Raw genomic sequence first — 21,571 nt, forward strand, 5'->3', positions numbered from 1 at the left:
GATGTCCCACCCAGTTCCATTATCCTGACACCAGGCCAACCAGTCCTAACACTAACCTCTTAATGCTGAGCACCAAGCAAGGCAGCTGTTAGCCCCATTTCTGCAAGTCTTTGGTATGACTCAGAAGGGGATTGAACCCACGACCTCCTGCATCTGAGGCGGATGCAGTAACCACTAGGCCACTGGGGCAGTCTGACCTTACTTCAGATGTGCATCTTTAAAAAAACTGCTACATCCACTTGGTCATTTTCACCTCCTGGACTTTAGAGGTAACTTGTAATAAAAAGAGCAGATAACTTTTTTTTACATTATATATTACATTATATACATTTGGTAATTCATCCACTGAACTTTCAGAAGCTGACATTGTCAAGTTTGGCAAATTTCATTTTCCCTATTTTAATAGGTGATAAAGGAAGTGTACTTTAGACTAATTCAGGCTGACTTTTATTTTGCACGAGGGAGCAGTCATTTTAGTCAGCAATGTGCTTAGATCATGTACAATTTACATAAGTACAATATCCAAACAAATTTCAGCCATATTACATCAAAATAGCATAGAGGTATGCCAACATTCTCTCCACTGTGCATGTTTCAAATGCAAACAACTTCACCTTACATACGTCACTCTCTCAAAAGTACCTAATAACTGGTGAGTGTCCCCATAATGGTAAATACTCCTGACAACTCTGATCATTGACTCTGGGTGGGGTGAATATTTATCCTTTTGAGACAGGGGCCACAAAGGCATAATATAATTTTACCGTTGCTTACTTGTATTATTATTAAGTGTGGTAGATGCTGAGGCAGGCACTCCAATTTGGGATAACGGAGTACTTCCGTGAATCATTGGAGCACTGGGAATATGAGCAGGCATTGGTGCTGTCTGGATCTGAAATGAGGCTTAAGTCATAAGTAAAACTCAGAAATAGGTGCTGGTGCATTATGCAAAAATAAAATTTCTACAATGGAAAGGAAGTATTTTTTAAACTTAAAAAATGAGGATCCCTGGTCAAGAAAATTTGAGAAAGATAAAGCATGTCATTTTAAAGAAGTCTGACCTTGATCATAAAATCCACCATCCAAGTTTAAGAAAACATTTACTAAAAGCACAGCTTGAAAGTCTGAAAACTCATGAATCTCCAATATATATAAAATATGAAAAATCTGTGGAAACCTAAGATTAGATAAACAGGAATGATTCTGCATGTTCTGGAGAAGAAAAAAAGAACACAAGAAATCTGCACATTTTGTCTTCAGACATTTATTTAATAATAAGACAGAGCTCTGTATAAGAAATGAACATAAAAAAGAGTCCCTTGAAGGGACTGGTGCTCAACTGTGTTAAAACAATTGCCAGGATATCAAGATAAGACCATTTTTACCTTTTAACTGCTGAATATTGAAACCACCACCAAGTGTTTTCAAATTAGCTGCTGTGGAAGCGATATTGGATGTCAGATTGACACCATTTTCATTCAGGACAAAGTTGATATCATCTGAAGTCTTTTGGTGAAAACCACAGGTCATAATGATCATCCATTCAGGATGTAGTAATAAGAGTGTTTTTGCAAGAAAGCTATTGTGGCAGCGATGACTGGAACAGTTTTTACTTAGGATCAACTAGGTATCATACACAGTCTATTGGTGAAAACCCCATGTTCATATACCACCCAGTTGGAAGGAGTAGAGATAACATTAATTTCAAGATTGCCATGATGGTGGTCATGCTGAGGGTTGGTCATGGTCATTTAGGATCAACCAGACATCATAAGAACTCTTCTGATGGGAACCCTACGTCAAAATGACTTTCCAATGAAAAGCAGTAGTGAAAAGATAATTTTTAAGATGGCCAAATACTGGATATCATATAAACACCATTTTAATTTAGGCTCAAGAAAGCATTATAATAAGTCTTTTAGTGAAAAGTCTGCTAATATGACCATTCACTTGAAGAGCAGTGACAATATTTTCAGGGTGACCATTAAAGGCAGCCATATTAGACCTCAGATCAGTACTGTTTTCACTGAGAACAACTAGACATCATAAAACGTCTTTTGGTGAAAACTCCATGTCAATATTACTTTCCATTCAGGAGGAGCAGTGATAACATGATGTCAAGATGGCTAATGTGGCACACATATAGATGTCATATCAGCACAATTTTCATTTATGACAAACTAGACAAAACAGGAACTCTTAGTTCATGCCACCATCCAATGTAGGAAGAGTTTTGACAACATAATTTTCATGGTGGCCATGCTGGTCTGTATATTGGCACCACTTCCATTAAGGACCAAATAGACATCATACAAAGTTTTTCAGTGAAACCCAATGTTGATATAACCATCCATGTAGAAAAAGTAGCGAAAATATTTTCAAGATGGCTGCAATGGTGCCCATAATGGACATCAGATAGGCACCATTTTCATTAAAGACCAACCAGATATCATAAGAAGTTTTCTAGTGAAAATCCCATGATGATATGACCACAAATTCAAGAAGAGATGCAATGACATATTTTCAAAATAGTCGCTGTAGTGGCTATATTAGACATTCAGGCAACACCAATTCATTTAGGACCAAATAAATCATAGGATGAATGTGTAAAGTTCAAATAACCAAGGAAGCGTAGCAATAACAAGGTGGTGCTGACAGATGGATGGACTATTGATACCATGCCATCCGGTAAGTTCTTCTATGACAGATGGCTGGACTATTGACATCATCCCATTCGGTAAGTTTTTCTGTTCTATGACAGATGGATGGACTATTGACACCATCCCATCTGGTAAGTTCTCCTGATCTATGACAGATGGATGGACTTTTTACACCATCCCATCTGGTAAGTTCTCCTGGTCTATGACAGATGGATGGACTATTGACACCATCCCATCCGGTAAGTTTTTCTGGTCTATGACAGATGGATGGACTATTGACACCATCCCATCTGGTAAGTTGTCCTGGTCTATGACAGATGGATGGACTTTTTACACCATCCCATCCATTAAGTTCTTCTGGTCTATGACAGATAGACGGTCTTTTTACACCATCCCATCCAGTAAGTTCTTCTGGTCTATGACAGATTGATGGACTTTTTACACCATCCCATCCAGTAAGTTCTTCTGGTCTATGACCAGTAGAGCTAAAATAAACACTTTTGCTACAAGACTGATTCTTTATCATAAAGATGCTAATCATGTCTTTTTTAATATTTCAAATGGCTAGTTCAGGGTGTATTTGATAATATGGCTGTTTGAGTGAGGGTTCTCATAATGACCAAGTACAATCATGTTAAACATGGAAGGAACATCTGGAACTTAAACTGATAGCTAAGCTTATATTGACAGAACACTTCACTACACAAGACAGAATGTGTTTAACATAGAAGCAAGACAATGACAACTTTGAACTCAATGCTCAAATCAAATTATTCTCTATAATTTGTATTAAATATTTTTGTAATTTTATTTGAAATACATCTCACATCTTATATAAAGCTCTGAAAACTTAATACACCTGGCATCAAAATCTGTTATTATGAAGCCTGCTAGAAGTTCCACATGCTCTGGACTAGAACAGGGTACACAGTCTGGGCTGCATGACTAGTTTTTGCACACTTGTTTATTTTCTGATTAATTTCTTACTTGGCACATTATTGTCCAGCATGCTTTATACAGTACTGAAGAGGACATTTCAATATGAGAGTATTTTTTCTTATTTTAAATTGAACTTTCACTGCATAAATAGATACCAATGAAACAGAAACACATAATTACACTGAGCTACTACAACAAAGATGCTACTCCATTTGGTAACTATCAGTGCCATGCATATTTTGATATACACAATTTTGTCCCATTTCAATTGCTTATTCATTATATTTGAAAAAATATGTAAATAAATATAAAAAAAATAAAAAAAGACTTTTTTTCCTGTTTAAATGTACTTATGATGAATTCAAGTTTTTCAAACAAATTCAAGGACTTTTGAACTAAAAAATGCCCCTATTTTAAAATACAAACTGTGGTAATTGGAAATTTTAGTAATAATGACTGCAAGTGAAATTAATGTAATGAAAATTAAAAAGCTAGAACATGTTATTTAGCATTTATTCTGGATTCATCACTTACTACCTTCTGTACAGTTACCAAAATCACCTGAGACACAACTAATCAGGAGATGAGATGGACTAGTCAGAGTCTCTATGTATTATAATAATGTTTTTTTTTTAATTTTCAAAAATAACTAATAATACATTTCAAATACAAAAGTACATCTCAAGTGGTCATTCTATTGCTACTTTACAACTTGTGACCATGTACATGTAGTCATTGAAACTTGAAATTTTTTCATGGGCAATTAAACTAGTGGGGTTTGGAGAGCATTCAGTCATAAAACAAAGCACATGCCCCATTTTTTAATTTGAACATGAACCAAGGACAGTTGTCCAACCTGGCATCTACAATAATTTGAGAATGCATGACATTTTTGAGTGATCAAACTCAAATGCACAGTACTACATGTTTTGACTAGATTTCCAAATCATAATGGAAAACATGTCTGCTTACAAGTAAACACTGCATAACCAGTCACATTATTTACATTGCTTCTGTATGCAAATGTTAAAGTGCCAAGTGGCCTCTGTCATATGCTCTCAAAGGATGTACTTATAGCTGTCAGTAGGATTTTGAAACTGGGAGTCCAGGAGCCCCAGCAAGCTGAACCTGGGGGGTCATTATATATATATAATGTTTCACACTACTTACTGTCCTACAGTTGAACCTCCACTTTCATGGGCATTTTTATTGACTTGGGACCATTAGACTTCTTCATTTTCCTGTTCAGCCTCACTTTCTTTGCTAGCTAAGAACACTCCTTGACAGTGTCATCACAACACTTTCTTTCCATACAAGCTTAAAGGCTTTTTCTTCCCTATGACCATGTTCACAGTTTATTGAAGTTTAGATCACAAACACATGATAACTTATCATTAACTGATTTAAGCAGGACCATGTAATTCATTGTGCAAGCAAAGACGGCATATTCTTAGTCTTTTCAGATTCTGTTCACAGGATGAAAAGAATACTAAGCAGAGTGACTACACTTGGTTATCAGTGCTAGATAATTACTTGCCATGGCCATTTAAAGCTGACAGTGAGAAACATAAACAGGTGTTAGAACTGGTTTGTTTGTCTTACACTGCTTTAATTGATATAGCTGTGGTTTTGCCTACAAAGGGTTCTTTTTCCACTGAACTTGTAAAATAAGAAGAACCATGTCTCTGTGGGATGTGCACCCTTTCAATATGGCAGGTCCAGGACCGACAACTGGGGGTCCAAGATGCATTCACTAGAAGTTAAGCAGTGAATTTCTAACTTTTAAAACAATGTTTGTCCAACTTTTCATTTTATAATAAATGCAGTTGCCCAGGACAATTCTTGCTATAAGGCACTTGCTTGATCAGGACATTGGTCTAGGCTTCGATGTTGGGGAATTCAATTTGTACAGACCTGATAGTGCATGTAATCTGCCAGGCATATTCAGGGCATATTTAAATTAGCTTCAACTGGTGGCCCGCAAGGTCTGATTTTGTTTGAGGAGAACAAACATTTCACCAAATGACAAGTACATTATTTTCAAAGAAAAGAGACATTTGTACCAATAACTCAGTATGTATTCTCACCTGTATTGGTTGTGCTACTAATCCCTGTGGTGTTTGTACCATTTGATATATAGTTCCTCCAGAAATGATTTGTCCTTGACTCACTGTTGCCATGGAAACTGTTGGCTGGTTGTATCCAGGTTGCATTATCACACCACTACCAGCACTGGATGGCACTGTAACCTGTTGACCTTGATCTTGTGATGAAGGTGGTTGGTCAAACATAGACTGATCAAAATCAGACTCTGTCCTTAAAAGGTTTTCACTTTGCAATTTGCTTTTCAAGCAATTGATATACCTTGTACAAAAATCCTTGCATAGCTCATTGACTTTCTCCAACTCCAGCAGATGAATCCTCAAAACCTGAATAGCTTTTACCATCTGAAACAAAGAAACATCTTTGGTAACATATTCAGAGGTCAGACATAGTGTTTGTTAAACTTCTATGACCCTACTGCTGTAGTGTTCTTAGTAGATATAATTATGCAGGTCCAATAATTATATGTACAAAAAGCCTAAAACTTTAAAGGATCTATTTGTTTTTATGCCATGAAAATCTAATCAGGTCATCCACATAAAACATAAAAAGGAGAATAAAACTTTCATTGACCTCAAATGGTTCTTGCCTAATTGTTTTAATAAGGTTTTCAAAAAAAGTCAAATGTTCAAAATGATCCTAAATCTTTAACAAATTAAAAAATTATCATAATTGCCTCAAAATCTAATTATGTTAAATACATATGAATTCAAGTACGACTATCAAATTTCCATTGTCAAAAATATGTACATTATGCTTAATCATGTTAGCAATTTTTTTTATTAGAAAAAAGTCCACTAACTTCAAACATTTAGAACTGTTATAATGGCCTGAAAATCCAATTAAGTCATCTGCTTAGGACCATGATAAGGTCTGTATAATTTCATGGCTTTAAACTGATTAGTTTTTGGGCTAATGTACTAAAATCAAATTAGAACAGACATATTAACGCAGATATTTCAACATTTAGTTGTATAGCAGGACAGTAACAAAACAATATTTTGGCAACAGCATTGTACTAAAGCAAACAACAAAAACGGCTGAAGATACTACTTGATGCCATTGCCAAAGCATGTCTCTCTAATCCTAAATGAAAATAAGGAAGAAAAAAAAAGGAAATGTTTTTCACAGAAGACGAAGGTCTGTCCTTGGTGGCCATAATAAAACTAAAGCATGCTGACTGATGGATGGACTGATAATTCATTTCCATTTCACATTCTTTGAAGGGGATTTCCCCAAAGACAAGATCTTTTCTTTGCAATTATATTGATAGTTTTAACTTAATGGTGTCAATTGGACAAAGGTATCTACCTAATTGTGTAAATTAACAGAGGTAACTACCTAATTACAAATTATTGAAAAATAAAAATCCTTACCTATGGTTCTATAAAGATATCACCAGCTTGACTTGGCAACTAAAAATCAGTTTTGGGCAAATAAAATTACGTTGTAATCCGATAACATGTATAACAGGAAAAAAGAACAAAAACATCAATTTGAAACTCCTTTACAACAGCTTTCTCATCCAGCTAGTAAGTCACGATTGGAATTGTTGCCCCCATAGATGCTCAGATTGATCCTTATTCAATAATGTCACTGAGTGAAGCAAACAACAGTCTTGAAATGAAAGTTAAACAGAAACAATAACTCTGCCAAATATATATGGAGAGATGCGAACTTTGGCATCACTCAAATACACTTAACAGAAATATTTAATGGTCTAGGCTTGAGCTGAAAAGAGCATATACCAGCGCATCTAGTTCTTTGTCTTCACTGAAGAAAGGCATGCGTTCTTGCTCCTGCTGCTGAACAAATGTCTGAATATCCACATCAAAACTATCTGCACTTGGACAGTCCGGGGTGTAGGTGGCCTGCTCACATTTCTTAAACAACAGCTCCATCAATGGGTAGAGTGGATGCCTTAAATAATTGGTTAAAAGTAGATGCATTTAATTTTATCACTTATGGAAAAGGCTAAAAACTATATGATTACTGTAATAATATGGGTATTATTAAATCACATGATTATTGTACTAATACTGAAATATATGATGCACATTACTGCTGTACTAATATTAGTATTCATGACAGACATGATGATTACTGTAATAATATTGGTATGCATGATGCACATTATTAATGTAATAATATTGGTATGCATAATGCACATTATTAATGCAATAATATTGGTATGCACGATGCACATTATCAATGTAATAATACTGGTATGCATGATGTGCATTATCAATGTAATAATATTGGTATTCATTACATGCATGATGATTACTGTAATAATATTGGTATGCATAATGCACATTATTAATGTAATAATATTGGTATGCATGATGCACATTATCAATGTAATAATACTGGTATGCATGATGTGCATTATCAATGTAATAATATTGGTATTCATTACATGCATGATGATTACTGTAATACTATTGGTACGCATAAAGAACATGATTACTGTAATACTATTGGTACACATAAAGAACATGATTACTGTAATACTATTGGTACGCATAAAGAACATGATTACTGTAATAACATTGGTATGTATGATTAATGGCATTGCACTGCTGTGCAAGATCTCCTTATGGCAAAGCTAAAAGATAAGAATACTGCATTTTTCCGATAAATTAATTATTTAAAAATGAGAAATAAAATATGTAATATAACTAACTCAAAGTACAAGAGAATGAAGACCAACTACAAATGTAATACTTTAATACCAATCTCTACTGCTGATCAACAAACACAAATTCATAAATGATGACAATAAAAATCAAGCTGGCATGTAAATATGCAGTTTGGAATATGTTTGGTTATAATTCATACTGAAAAGCTGAATATGGTAAAATACCGCAATGTGTGGTTTCTTGTAAAAAACAGAATAACCATCTCAGTCAGAAAATTGTTAAAGTGCCATAACATTCAAAACTCATATGACAGCTTCATGCATTAGGGTTCAAATAAAAAAAATTGCAGTATATTTTAAAATGAGAAAAATAATCTAAGTGAAGCTGAAAACAGTTTTCCAGTTTCCATGGAAAATATTATATTTGCAAAACTGCAAGGTTGGTGTTACCTGTAGATTGACTTCCTCCCCTCTTCTATACTTGCATCTGTCTTCTGAATAGGAACACTAACGAGGGTGATGGGTGTCCCTCCCACACTGCAAAAACAACAATAATCAAAACTGAGTGAAAATGTTAGCATTTGATTTTGCATCATGACATTCTAAATATGCATGACCTTGACCTTTGGGCTAACTGATCAATCTGAATATTATATGTCTCATTACAGATTGAAATAATTCACCTACCATACATTCTCACTTACAAGTTGGGTCCAAACTGCAAAGACCTAGATATGCCATCATAAATTGCACTGGCAGATCCTGATCTATGAAGTTTCTTTGGAGTAATCAGTAAAACAAGCTGCATAAACACTGATCTGCTGGCATGTAAGTACTGTTACATCTCTGTGCATAAATGACAACCCCAAGAGGCATAATTGTAATTGTTGCTAACATAAGGGGCAAAAAAGTGTAATCTGCATATTACTAGCACCCTTATTAGTACCCCGGTACTTTGTTCAGGTTTTGGCATCATAGCTAAAAAATAGGCGAATTCCATGTGGATTAGAACCCTAAAACCAAAACAATTATTTATATTCAACACTCACTTCAACCTGTCTACATGTCTAACTTAAGCTGAATCATCATGAGGTCCACAAATTCTGCATTACAAAGTGGTAAACCCGATTGCTGTATTGCATCACTCTTGCATTCTTTTTACAAATTTGTAAAGTGCTGTTGATTTGTCCATTTCTGATTGGACGTGTTTTTAAGTTTAACAAGACCCATCTGCTCTATGATACTTCATCCACAAGTCAAATCGTAAAAGCCATTCAAAGTAAAGACTGGTGCACTAGCTAACTTGAATATCAATATAATGAATCTGCATGTCATAGTTCAAATTAAAGAAACCCCCTCTATTTTTTTCTTGGAAACAGGCCATTAATGGTTGCTATAAATAAAAAATTAGGAAATTACATGTATGTCCATGCATGACAAATTAACTATTGTTATATTCTCATGAAGCATTCTTTCTTTTAGAATATTCTCAAATTTTTAAGAGAAGTTGAATTAAAAATGTCAATATAAATGACAAACAGAACTATTAATTTTTTTTTATATTAATTTTTAATGTGGCGGAAAAGCTTAATCAATACATAAGCAAGTGTAAGATGTAATTTGGTGAAAAAAGCATAATGATTATGCCAAAACCATAATGGCTGGCATGCATGTTCTATGGTCTTGAAATAATCAATAGAAAAGAGTGAAAACCAACAAGTTGTGTAAAATTCAATAAATAATTAATTTGCCAAGAACAAAAGTGAAAATTTAAAAAGAACAGATCTGTGAATTAGTTCTAAAAGTTCTATCATATGACCAAAAGCATACAGTATTCCAAATGAATTCCGGTGTTCTGAAAGAATTCTGATAATGAATGTGTTCATGTGCCAATAGCCTGGAATTTGGTGATGTGTTAACAGTCTTGATGTATCACAATGATAAAATCCATAATTGTCCTTGAATGCATTCACAACAATTCCAAGATATTAATTTAATCCAAAAAGTCTAACAGCACAGTTTAATATCAATGAATAATTTAAATTAAATCATCACAACTAAAATTGATTCCTCTAAAGACTGACGTTAAGATAGGAATGAGTGATTGTGAAGTACCTGGTAAACAACATTTATAAAAAAAACTAAGACACAATAACAGAACCATGATGAAGGTAATTTTCCAATCAAATTTGTAAACAACTGGCTTCTGGCCAAGGCACTGGAGTAAAATTCCTTACCCAATGACACACCACAATTACTGACCTGCACTGATCCAACGGTAGGTCAAACGTCCAGCAGGCTAACCACTTAGCCATCACGGCTCACACAAATAAACAGATGGGTGGACCATATACTTAACCATTTTACTCTTAAACACTGAGGGAAAAAAAATTGCCAATTGTAGAAATTATGAAGTTTACTTAATTTCTACTGATAGATTACCTGGATTATCATAATTACAATCAATACTAAGATAACTAATTAACTGAAAGAAGAACAAAGCTATACCAAAACTGATGAAGTCTAAAAGATTCACATTCAGTTCTGAATTAATTTCCTAAATGATGACTGTATTGTTGAGTTTTCTCATCTTTAACATCAGTGACCATTATGGTTTGAACATATGAACAGAGTGCAAAACTCACCCAAAAAAATCAAGCAAGGCCACAGGACCAGTATCCTAAAATTGATACTGGTCCATAAGGATGGAATGGTTAATCATAATAGAGATTTTGACAACCATTGGTATTCTGATATGTTCATAAATCTGGTTTAGTCTTTTACTCTGAGCTTCCTCTGACCTTTCCTATACCATTCAAGATTTTCTTACATTTATGTCGGTGTGTGAGGTCATTTCTGAGTAGAAAAATCATCTTCCTATTAATTTCATGTGGGTAGGGATTGATGCAAATTTGTTTAAGTTTTATATTCCCAGTAGTATGTGGCTACCCTATGCAGACACAGCAAATTCCAACTTTTCAGTAAGGCAATGCACTCTGATCTCACACCTCAATAAATTGTCAAAATATCTACACTTGGGAAAGAAAGGTCAGAACAAAATCACACTAACAATTTTTGACATACAACTTTACTTTACAGATCTAAATAAACCCCAGTCAAGATTTATGCAGTCTCATTCTAAAACATGATTTGTAAAATACTGATCTGATAAAACCCTACAGGATTTACGCAATTATCTCTGACAGAACTTGAACACTGCCCAATCATCCAGATTTTCAAAACATACTTAAGACTGTAAATAAATGCTGAACGTTGTTGACAACTTTACCATCAATCAGACTAATAAAATGGACACGAAATACTAGCAACTGGCTGGGAGACTACTGCTGATATTGAGCACTGAAAAAAAACCCGCATTTTCCATATTTCCTTTTTAAGACTTATATTTTGACTGGCAAATTGGCCATGTATTTAGTTTTAAAAAAAAAACAAATGGGAAAAATAAATTGATGGTCTGTGCTGCACAAATCCATTCTTGTGGCACACTACAGTTCAAACTGTTTACAACTAACAGAGGTTTACAAACCTAACTAGGTCCTGAAGCTGCTGCTGTGACCCTGTGGCTGTGGTTACCATGGTAACTGTGAATGAGATTGTGATGTTCACCTCCAAAGTTTGTATGTAGAACACTTGCCTTTACAAAAGGAACATAACAGACAAGTGTAGTGTTGCCATCAATACAATGCATCACATTCTGTCCTGATAAAGGCATCTAATTAAAAGAAAGAGAATATAACTTAAATAATGCTGGCAATCATGCATTAATAAGCTAGGCTTCCTTCCCATCCAGCTATGTGAAGATAAATAAATAAATGTTTCAAAGTGGACTGACAATTTCCAGCTTATGTCCATCCCATGATACTACATAACAGAGAGAATTAAAATTAAGCTGGACAATTTTACAAAACAAGTATTTGTGGTTAATGATTTTGCCTAAATTATCACTAAATTACAAAGGCTGTCCACAAATCATTTAAGCAAGAGCAACTCCAATGGCTTGCAATTGCCAATCCCTATGCTTGTCACTGCATACTCCAACCGTGCACTTGACAGTATAATCCGATAAATCCGTCTCTCAAATCTGCGTTGATACTAAAAGACAATATGTTGGTCGGAGTTCAAAATGGTCACAGGACAGAGGGTTGTTATTCCATGGATATACAAGTCACCAAACATAGGATTTGATCTGGAAATAGTATGTACATATCACAATATGAACCTATCAGCTGATGGAAGCTAAACAGCTGCAAGAAATACAGGTATAAATATGTATAAGGGGTATGAATATGTATGTGTACAATGGGTACGAATATGTATGTGTATAAGGGGTATGAATATGTGTGTATAAAGAGTATGAATATGTGTATAAGGGGTATGAATATGTATGTGTATAAGGGATATGAATATGTATGTGTATAGGGATATGACTATGTATGTGTATAGGGATATGACTATGTATGTGTATAAGGGATATGAATATGTGTGTATAAGGAGTATGTATATGTGTATAAGGGGAATGAATATGTGTATAAGGGGTATGAATATGCATGTGTATAAAGGGTACGAATATGTATGTGTATAAGGGGTATGAATATGTGTGTATAAAGAGTATGAATACGTGTACAAGGGGTATGAATATGTATGTGTATAAGGGGTATGAATATGTATGTGTATAAGGGATATGAATATCTATGTGTATAGGGATATGAATATGTGTGTATAAGGAGTATGTATATGTGTATAAGAGGAATGAATATATGTATAAGGGGTATGAATATGCATGTGTATAAGGGGTATGAATATGTGTATAAGGGATATGAATATGTGTGTATAAGGAGTATGTATATGTGTATAAGGGGAATGAATATGTGTATAAGGGGTATGAATATGCATGTGTATAAGGGTATGAATATGTATGTGTATAAGGGTATGAATATGCATGTGTATAAGGGGTACGAATATGTATGTGTATAAGGGAAATGAATATCTATGTGTATAAGGGATATGATTATGTATGTGTATAAGGGGTATGAATATGTGTATAAGGAGTATGAACATCTATGTGCATAAGGGGAATGAATATGTATGTGTATAAGGGATATGACTGTATGTGTATAAGGGGTATGAATATGTGTGTATAAGGAGTATGAATACATGTATAAGGCAAATGAATATGTGTATAAGGGGTATGAATATGCATGTGTATAAGGTTATGAATATGTATGTGTATAAGGGTATGAACAGCTATGTGTATAAAGGGTATGAATATGTATGTGTATGAGGGGTATGAGTATGTGTATAAAATATACATCAATGTCTGCAGACAAAAGTGGTTGCAGGTTTTTAATTAATAGGCAATATCAGCCCATAACCACCAGTCAACATTATTACAGGTGTGGGGCTGATCTAGCAGTCTATTGACAGTATAGCGAGGTTAGAAAATATCTGAAATGTCATTTTAACTTTAACTATCTGTTTATTAACCAGACCATATCCCCCACACCTACCATCAGGGATCCAACATGTAGTTGTCAAGGATGGCACCCCTCCAGTGGCATAGTAAGAAATTCTGCCCCACCCCACCAACTTAATTCTGGGGTTACCTCTCTCCCCCCAAAGCTTGGTTGGTTGGAATATTGGGCCACCCCAGGGTCTGCCCCCCCCCCAACATTTTGTGAAATTCTAACAAGCAATTTTTACTGGGTATTCCATAAAACTGGATTTAGCCGGTAACTAGCAAAAGGGTGTGTGTGCATGGGTACTCCCCAAATGGTGTACAGTGGTAGCCCAAATGTGTCTGGTTGATATGATGGGATATGTACCTGGCTACCTGTGTTTAGGGAATATCCTAGTTTATTAGATGTGTCAATGAAAAATGGACTACTGGAAGGCCAAACAGATGTAGGCCATTAAGATCTTATACGATTTTTAAAAAGTGTGAAGATAATTATGGGCAATAACATTAGCTCACATGCAACCATCTGATCCACAGGCAAATATAACCCATGGCTGATGACCTGGTTTTATGGGATTACAGTTGCACAATATGGATACATTTCAAAATTGCTATCTTTCCTACATCCTGAAGGAAGTTGCACATGCCTGTTGCACTGTTATGTGAAAACTAAAGGTTTGTCTTTCACAAAGCAAGTCAATAAAATTTCAATAATAATCAATTACAAACTAGATATAAAATTTGAACAGAAAAAGAAATCTATATGCAGATAAAATGTGTGATTTGGATTTTTAACTTAGCTTCAAGAATATTTCAGTTATATCACTATGATGTTTGCAGTGTAGCAGTTTATAGTGATGTCTAGCATTAGACCATCATGCTGCTGACATATAGCATGATGTTCCACCTGGTTACATTATCCTGCCATCAGGCAGACCAGTCCTAACACTAACCTCTTAATGCTGAGTGCCTAGCAAGGCAGCTGTTGCTACTGTACCATTTTTAGAAGTTTTTTTGTATGACTCAGCAAGGGTTTGAACCTGCGACCTTCGCATCCGTTCTTACCACTAGGCCACGGGAGTGGTCCAGAAAAAATATGTACAAATGTTTTGTATGTACATATTTAGGTGCTTGAGTATGATGGCAGGGAGTGGTCAAGAAAAAATATGCACAAATGTTTTGTATGTACATATTTATGTACTTGAGTATAATGGCAGGTCAGAATGTACTAGAGTTTAGTGGCATGTCAGCACAATAATTAAATGTTCTAAAAAAAATAAAAATAAACATCTGCCCAAAAATTGTTTATAAAGATCAGTACTGTCAAATAATGCAAACATGTAGAATTTTTTTTTTCAATTCTGTAATATGGTTACAAATAATGAAATTATATACGAGTTTATTGGCAAATCTGTAAAATAATAGCTATATGGTACCATTTAAATATGATATTTATAAAAAATATTACAGGAAAATCCAATAGAAGATGAACACTTCTAATTAAACTAAACATTAAGTACCACAATATAAAAGATAAAATAAAATAAAGAGATGCATTATGCTTCAGGAAGATAAAACCTTCCAAACAAAATGTATAGTAATAAAAAGTATGTACTACAATAGACACATAGTAAGTATCAAATTCTGAAAGCTGTCCAATTAATTTAGGTCTACTATCACAAACAGCCTATAGGTACTGTACAACATCAAAGAACGGAATCCGTCATCTTAATCTGCAAACATGAGGTCATCATTTTGTGTATGTACATGTAATTATAATGTGCGAACCGACTAGACTGATTTCATAAAAAGGAATTATTGTTAGCTTGTATTCCCTATAATCGCCACACAATGATCAATTTTCGTATTTTCAGTACTTCGTATATACATGTTGGGAGATATTCTAGTTGGGTTAAAATACAAAAGTCACGTACAAGAAACTACATTTATACCAAAAAGATTATTTAATATGCTTCTTTTTATCTTTTACATATGATCCTGACTGAACACCCACCCGATGCAACTGTCTGTACGTACCATCTGACCTGCAAACTGTAATGAATCAAATGCAATCGTGCGAATTCTCAAATTTCAAGGATTTTGTAAGAATGTGGGTCAATCTTTGTGTCAATTAAAAGCCACAGTCTACAAGGTCTCATTAGGGGCAGGACAGCAGAATGACTGCCACCAGAGGCCAGTAAATCACATATGAGAAGAAAGGACTGATGCAGGCGGAATCAGACAGACAGTTGAGACTAAGCAATATTATTGGTAGCTTACCTATTGCAGCGACAGTGTCAGTCTTCGTCAAAATGGCGGGCGTCATCTCTGGATACTGCCCACAACGTCATGTGACCATGACGTAAACGCACCTGTTGTTTGGTTCATCAACGATCGATTTAGCTTCCAAAACATTGTTTCAGGTAATGATATTCATTTTTTGTTCGCAATTCTAATATTTCTTGCAAACTTCTTGAAATGAATGTGTCGTATTTATCTACAACATGGGTAAATTTGGAATTAATATGGTGTCGAGCCCATCTGGTTGGCTCTAGATACCAACCCCAATGTACCCTCCCAGCGACCTAATTATGGTACCACGTGACTTGGCAATCAACATATTTCAACAATGCTACACATGTCAGCCGTCTTGGATGACATTTCATTCAGTGCCAACCCCCGCCCTTGGTGCAAGTGATTTGTGATCTTCAGACTGATTCGAACATGCATGTAGAGATAGCTACGGAAAAAGGCTTTGCTATTACTTAGAGAGCACGATCCAGGAACATCAAGTTCACGTGACGACCTATTTACCACAGAATCGTTTCTTCGATAGATACATTTCTTGAGAGTGCTGGGTAGTTTGTTTTAGGAATTTTTAAGTTATTCTACGTGTAGGTGTGTATGTTGACAGAACAAGGAGTGTAGGCCTATATGTTCCTGAGTGCACAATACTACTATGACTACTACTACTAAACCATTGTCTTCACTGACGCTGTAAATGATCAATTACTGTTTGCTTATTACCATTTTGCAGTATAATTGCTTCGGTTGCAATGAAACTTTAGTGGAATTTAGAAAGTTATTTCCTAATTAAAGCAGGAAATTATGGAAAGATAAAAATATGAAGCGAAGTTAAAGTAGTATTAACCGAAGCCATATTTTAATAAACACCGTATTATTATTATCTATCATCATTGGCGTAACTTCAAACTGTGACCCTGCTGCGAAAATCCGCCCCCCCCCCCGTTACGATCGTTGCGTCATCGATTTATATTATTTTAAGAATAAAGTACATTTCAAACACAATTACCAAAATAATTTTTCTCTTTCCATTTTTAATGCGGGGATCTAAAATTATGTAATGAACAAAAAGCTTGTCTTCTTTAAATAATAAAAGTAGGAAAAATTAATTTTAAAAAAATACGGAAAAGGGAAGTTATAATTACTTTCTCAATATAAGACACAAAGGATTACCTCCCTTATGACTACGCTCGAAAATAGCTGGAATCGGGAACGGAACTTTCAAAGAAGTATAAAGGATACATTTTCCCCGAAATATATCCCCTTGTAACACAGTTTGAAAGCATTCTTTTAAAAAAACATTTGCGACTAGTAATCTTTCAAGATAACAATAGGTTTGGCGACTATTTTTGCAATAAAAACATGATTTTGTTGAATCAGATGGACAGGAGGTTTTCAATACAAACAAGCCCCCCCCCCCCCCCCAAGTAACAAACTAAAGCTAATGTCATCAGCTGTTAAAAAGTACCCAGGAATAAATATATCTGTGTAGTATTTTCTGACCATCAGATTGTGAAATCATAGAAAATTCTGAGATTATGCTAAATTATGAGATTTTTGTAATATAGTATTTTTATGGGTGTTGATTTACAAATGCCCTTACTGTTCACTGAAAATGCAAAATGCTCACCAGTAGTATTCTTGGACTGGAACATTAATTTGGAATTATAGTGAATTCAGACAAGAAATTTTGTTGATTATATTACTGTGATACATTAAAAAACTTTAAGTACATCTTCACACTGCAGCCCACTGGCACATCAGCACATTTGAAACTATAGGCACATTAAAACATTCATTACTGGAACTTATTTGGAATACCACTGGAGTCAAGTTGGAACTTTATACCTTTAGACTTTTGATAAAACGTTTAAGAGTATTTAGGATTTAATTCACAATACTGTATGTTCTTTTTTAAATTTCACCTAGTATTGTAGGGAAATAAATTATTTGTTGAATTTCCCCAAATTTGTTGGTTTTTTGCTCTTTTCTGTTACTTAGTTTGAGACCATAGACTCATAATAAGACTATACATCACAATGTAATATATTTGGTTTAACACTAAAGAATTGAGTTGTTCTGAAAATGAATGAAAGTTTCTGGGCCATAACATATTGTAATATGATGGTTTCAGAAAAATATAGATAAACCTTCTTTTCACATGTTTATTTACAATTTACAGTAAAAACACTCCAATACCATTGTGTTGCATTACACAAGAAAAAGCCCTCTGTCTCACCAGAATTACGATGATCTCCTAGAACATAGAGAGAGAAAATCCAATGAATCCTTTGGCATGTAAAGCTAAAATATTCTGTCTGTCTCAAGCCTGCGAGCCTCATTAAAAGCCCCTTTCCAAGTTCATAATTCAGTCTAGTTGAAACCTAATGCTTGACACATAAAAGCAGATAAGAGTTACCTCACTCCTTAGGATCTGAAAGCCAGACCTTATAAATGACAAGTCCAAATTGTTCAAAAAACCAGTGCAACTGGTCCATTATTAAAGCATCACACATACCCCCCCACCCCTGTATGCACATAACATAAATAAAAATATCATATTAATCTACGAGATATATGTATAAGAAGAGAAAAGCATGAGATCAGGAAGTATTTACAAGGCATGTACTTATAATTATTTATTGTATTTATTACTTTAGTATCTGGGCCTTGAGTGGCCGAGTGGTCTAAAGCGCTGTCCATTACGGATCACTGCCATCTCACCTCTGTCTGCGTGGGTTCGAGTCTCGGATTCAGCCAATGTGGGTATGTGAGAAAGCTTGCCAGTAGCTTCTCGTGGGTCGGTGGTTCTTTCCGGGATTTTCCCGGGTTCTTCCTCCACCATTAATACTGGCTGCCATGTGTAGCCTATCGTGTGCTGAAAAATGGCGTTAAACCCTACAACAACAACAACAACAACAACAACTTTCGTATCTCATCCATTTAAGACAATACTTATGAATTGATTTTGTTGTTGTTTTAGATTTAATGCCATTTCTCAGCACATGATAGGCAATAAGTGGCAGCCAGTATATCTGGTGGAGGAAGAACCCTGAAAAATCTTGGGAAGAACCACCAACCCAAGTGAAACTTCTGCCAAGCTTTTCTGCACACCCATATTGGCTGAGCCAGAACAATTATGAAATTAAGAAATGCTAAGAGACTGTCATGTCACTGGGAATATTGTTCTGTACTACAGTGGACCAGTATTAATGAATTTAAAAAAATTCCAATATTGGCTTTGGTATAATGGAAAATTTCTAACAGACTTTAAATTTGGAAAACCATCAGCATCTCTCTGGTGAAAGATATTTCTTAGGTAGAGAGGAATGGCTTTTCAAGACACTTCATACATAAATTCGGCCTTCCTACATAATATTCTTTCATGCATTTGTATAATGTTTTATAAAATTCACTGCTTCTTAAAAACTGTCCTTTAACTGATTGAGAATTAAAAACCTGTCTTATTTTGGAGCCAGAAATTTTTTCTTATGCTTGAATTAGAAGCATTACCCAAAGTTACATTACAATAATTAGATTGAACTGAATGTAACTTTTATAAAGATGACCTTAAAATGAGAAGGAATGAATGTGGCTGCATTCATCTTATCTTGATAGATGACAAAACATAATTTGGGATGTAAATGAGGTTTTTAGGGGAAATGCATGTCATTGGGGGTGGGGTGGAGAAATAGACCCGATAATAAATAAATCAGAGCTTAAAGGGTATTGGTAGAGAAAACGTGGATGCTGAAATGCCCTTAATTTCTCTATCAATACCTATATTTATCATCCTATCCTATGATATATCTGCTATAACCACTTGAGCTTGCCTGGCATCTTTACTGCATACTTTTTCAACTGGCTGAGAATTTGTAGTTCCTCTTCACTTTGTTGCTCATTTTATGTGTACAGCTTGTGAAAGACAAATTTCTGGCAATTTTATGAAGAACACATTAGTTTGAGACCAGAGAATAATTATTTAGATTTATGGGGACAGGCGCCTGTCAGATTGCCATACTGCCATGATTGGTGATGTTTTTTTTGAGGGGAGAATTTTATTCTTAATTAAGCATTCATTTATTTAGCCATCAGAAGACTGGTGGAGACAAAAGCTAACTTTGATTCCATAGTGTAAATGTCAAAATTGAAATCTTGCTGAACACTGTTACTCAAACTACAAGGTCAAGTTGACCACGACTTTGGCGCCTCTGGAAAAAGGCAGCAGATATATTTGATTCTGATTGGTTATGCTAAATAAGGGTCGTGTTTCCCACACTAAATTTCCTAGTTTTAATATCACCACATCAACATTTTTAATTAGTCTAAGCTTTTCTGCAAGAGAAAACAAGTGTAAGAATACACTGAGAGTAGATTTGGGAGAAATTCTCTCGTAAAACTGTTGTCCAAACAAATTTGTTGGTAGAAGCGAGGAACGCTGAAAGCAAATGTAGTTGCGACAATTCCATGTAATTTGTTCATGCCATATATAATGCTTTGCTGAATTTATTTACTTATATTTGCATGAATTTAATTTCTACATTCATATTTCAGTTTGCTTTATGAAGTATAACTGTTGAGTTTATGCATAGGAAGTGGTACATTAATCTTTAGATAAGATTTATGAATTGTTTGAATTTGTCATCTTGTTTGTATACGAATTAGGTTCTAAGAATTTCATGCATTACATTAGTTAATATGAGTTACGAGAATCTGTGTGAATTCACCGAATTTAGAAGATTTCACATATGATTACGGTTGAGTGTGTAGTGACTGAAATGACGTAGTAAGCTATATAATGTATCTCATTCATTTACTTGTGTAAATTGAGGCTGGCTCATAACTTTTATATCTCATGTGGTGTTAATGTGTGTTGTTAATGCCTGATGAATTAGCCATTAGACTAACTAGGGTCATTATAGGACATGTGGAGCCGACTGATAGCCTTAGCATCTGTTTAGCACCAATAGTAAGATCTGATAATGAGAGGGGGATAATGCAAGTCCCTGTTATCATAAACAACAGAAAATGTAGTTTGCTTCTATTTATATTTTTAAAAAGGGAGAAAATAGCTCCTGCGACATGTTATCTTTAAGACGTATCCTGAGACGTATTATCTCTGAGACGTATCCTGTGAGACGTATTATCCTGAGATCCAGATATTTATGAATGTACGTCCCAGACATAGAGTTGCGGACTGAAAGAGGCAAAACAGGGAGGTCGAAGGAACAGCTACAGTGGAAGTGGAGTGAACGGAGAAGCAGGCTATGCAATTGTACAATGCATTGACTTCGATTGTTCACTTGATCCTATGATCACTACATCGGCTACTTTATTTAAATATATTTGTGTTCTTTGTAATTCGGTATTCTTGATGTAATGAATTCTCACAGTTGTTTTATGTAATTGATTAAATTGTTGTTTACATGTATGGAGGCTCGTATTGGT

At 34.8% G+C, this 21,571-nt stretch overlaps 1 protein-coding gene and 1 long non-coding RNA gene across 3 annotated transcripts in view; one reads left to right on the forward strand and one right to left on the reverse strand.

Moving 5' to 3' along the window:
• Positions 1-16,200, reverse strand: part of LOC149793707 (homeobox protein PKNOX2-like) — a 37,348-nt gene extending 21,148 nt beyond the window's left edge. Inside the window, exons 1-6 of one of the 2 annotated variants that reach the window (XM_089967709.1) lie at positions 16,100-16,200; positions 11,891-12,076; positions 8,794-8,880; positions 7,451-7,622; positions 5,687-6,046; positions 775-892 (exon numbers count right to left, since the gene is read on the reverse strand). In XM_089967709.1, the coding sequence (XP_089823835.1) occupies positions 775-892; positions 5,687-6,046; positions 7,451-7,622; positions 8,794-8,880; positions 11,891-11,940 (787 nt within the window). In that variant the 5' untranslated portion in view covers positions 11,941-12,076; positions 16,100-16,200. Of the gene's footprint in view, positions 1-774; positions 893-5,686; positions 6,047-7,450; positions 7,623-8,793; positions 8,881-11,890; positions 12,077-15,856; positions 16,042-16,099 lie in introns of those variants that run through there. The other variant, XM_089967710.1, reaches the window with a different exon arrangement.
• LOC149793708 (uncharacterized) lies at positions 16,166-21,554 on the forward strand. The gene is made up of 2 exons (XR_016422880.1): positions 16,166-16,242; positions 21,185-21,554. It is a non-coding gene; the product is annotated as an uncharacterized LOC149793708 (long non-coding RNA).
• Positions 21,555-21,571: the final 17 nt, after the last annotated feature.

Source organism: Sinohyriopsis cumingii, chromosome 8 (assembly GCF_028554795.1).
Source record: "Sinohyriopsis cumingii isolate HCF-2022 chromosome 8, ASM2855479v2, whole genome shotgun sequence".
NCBI lineage: Eukaryota > Metazoa > Mollusca > Bivalvia > Unionida > Unionidae > Sinohyriopsis > Sinohyriopsis cumingii.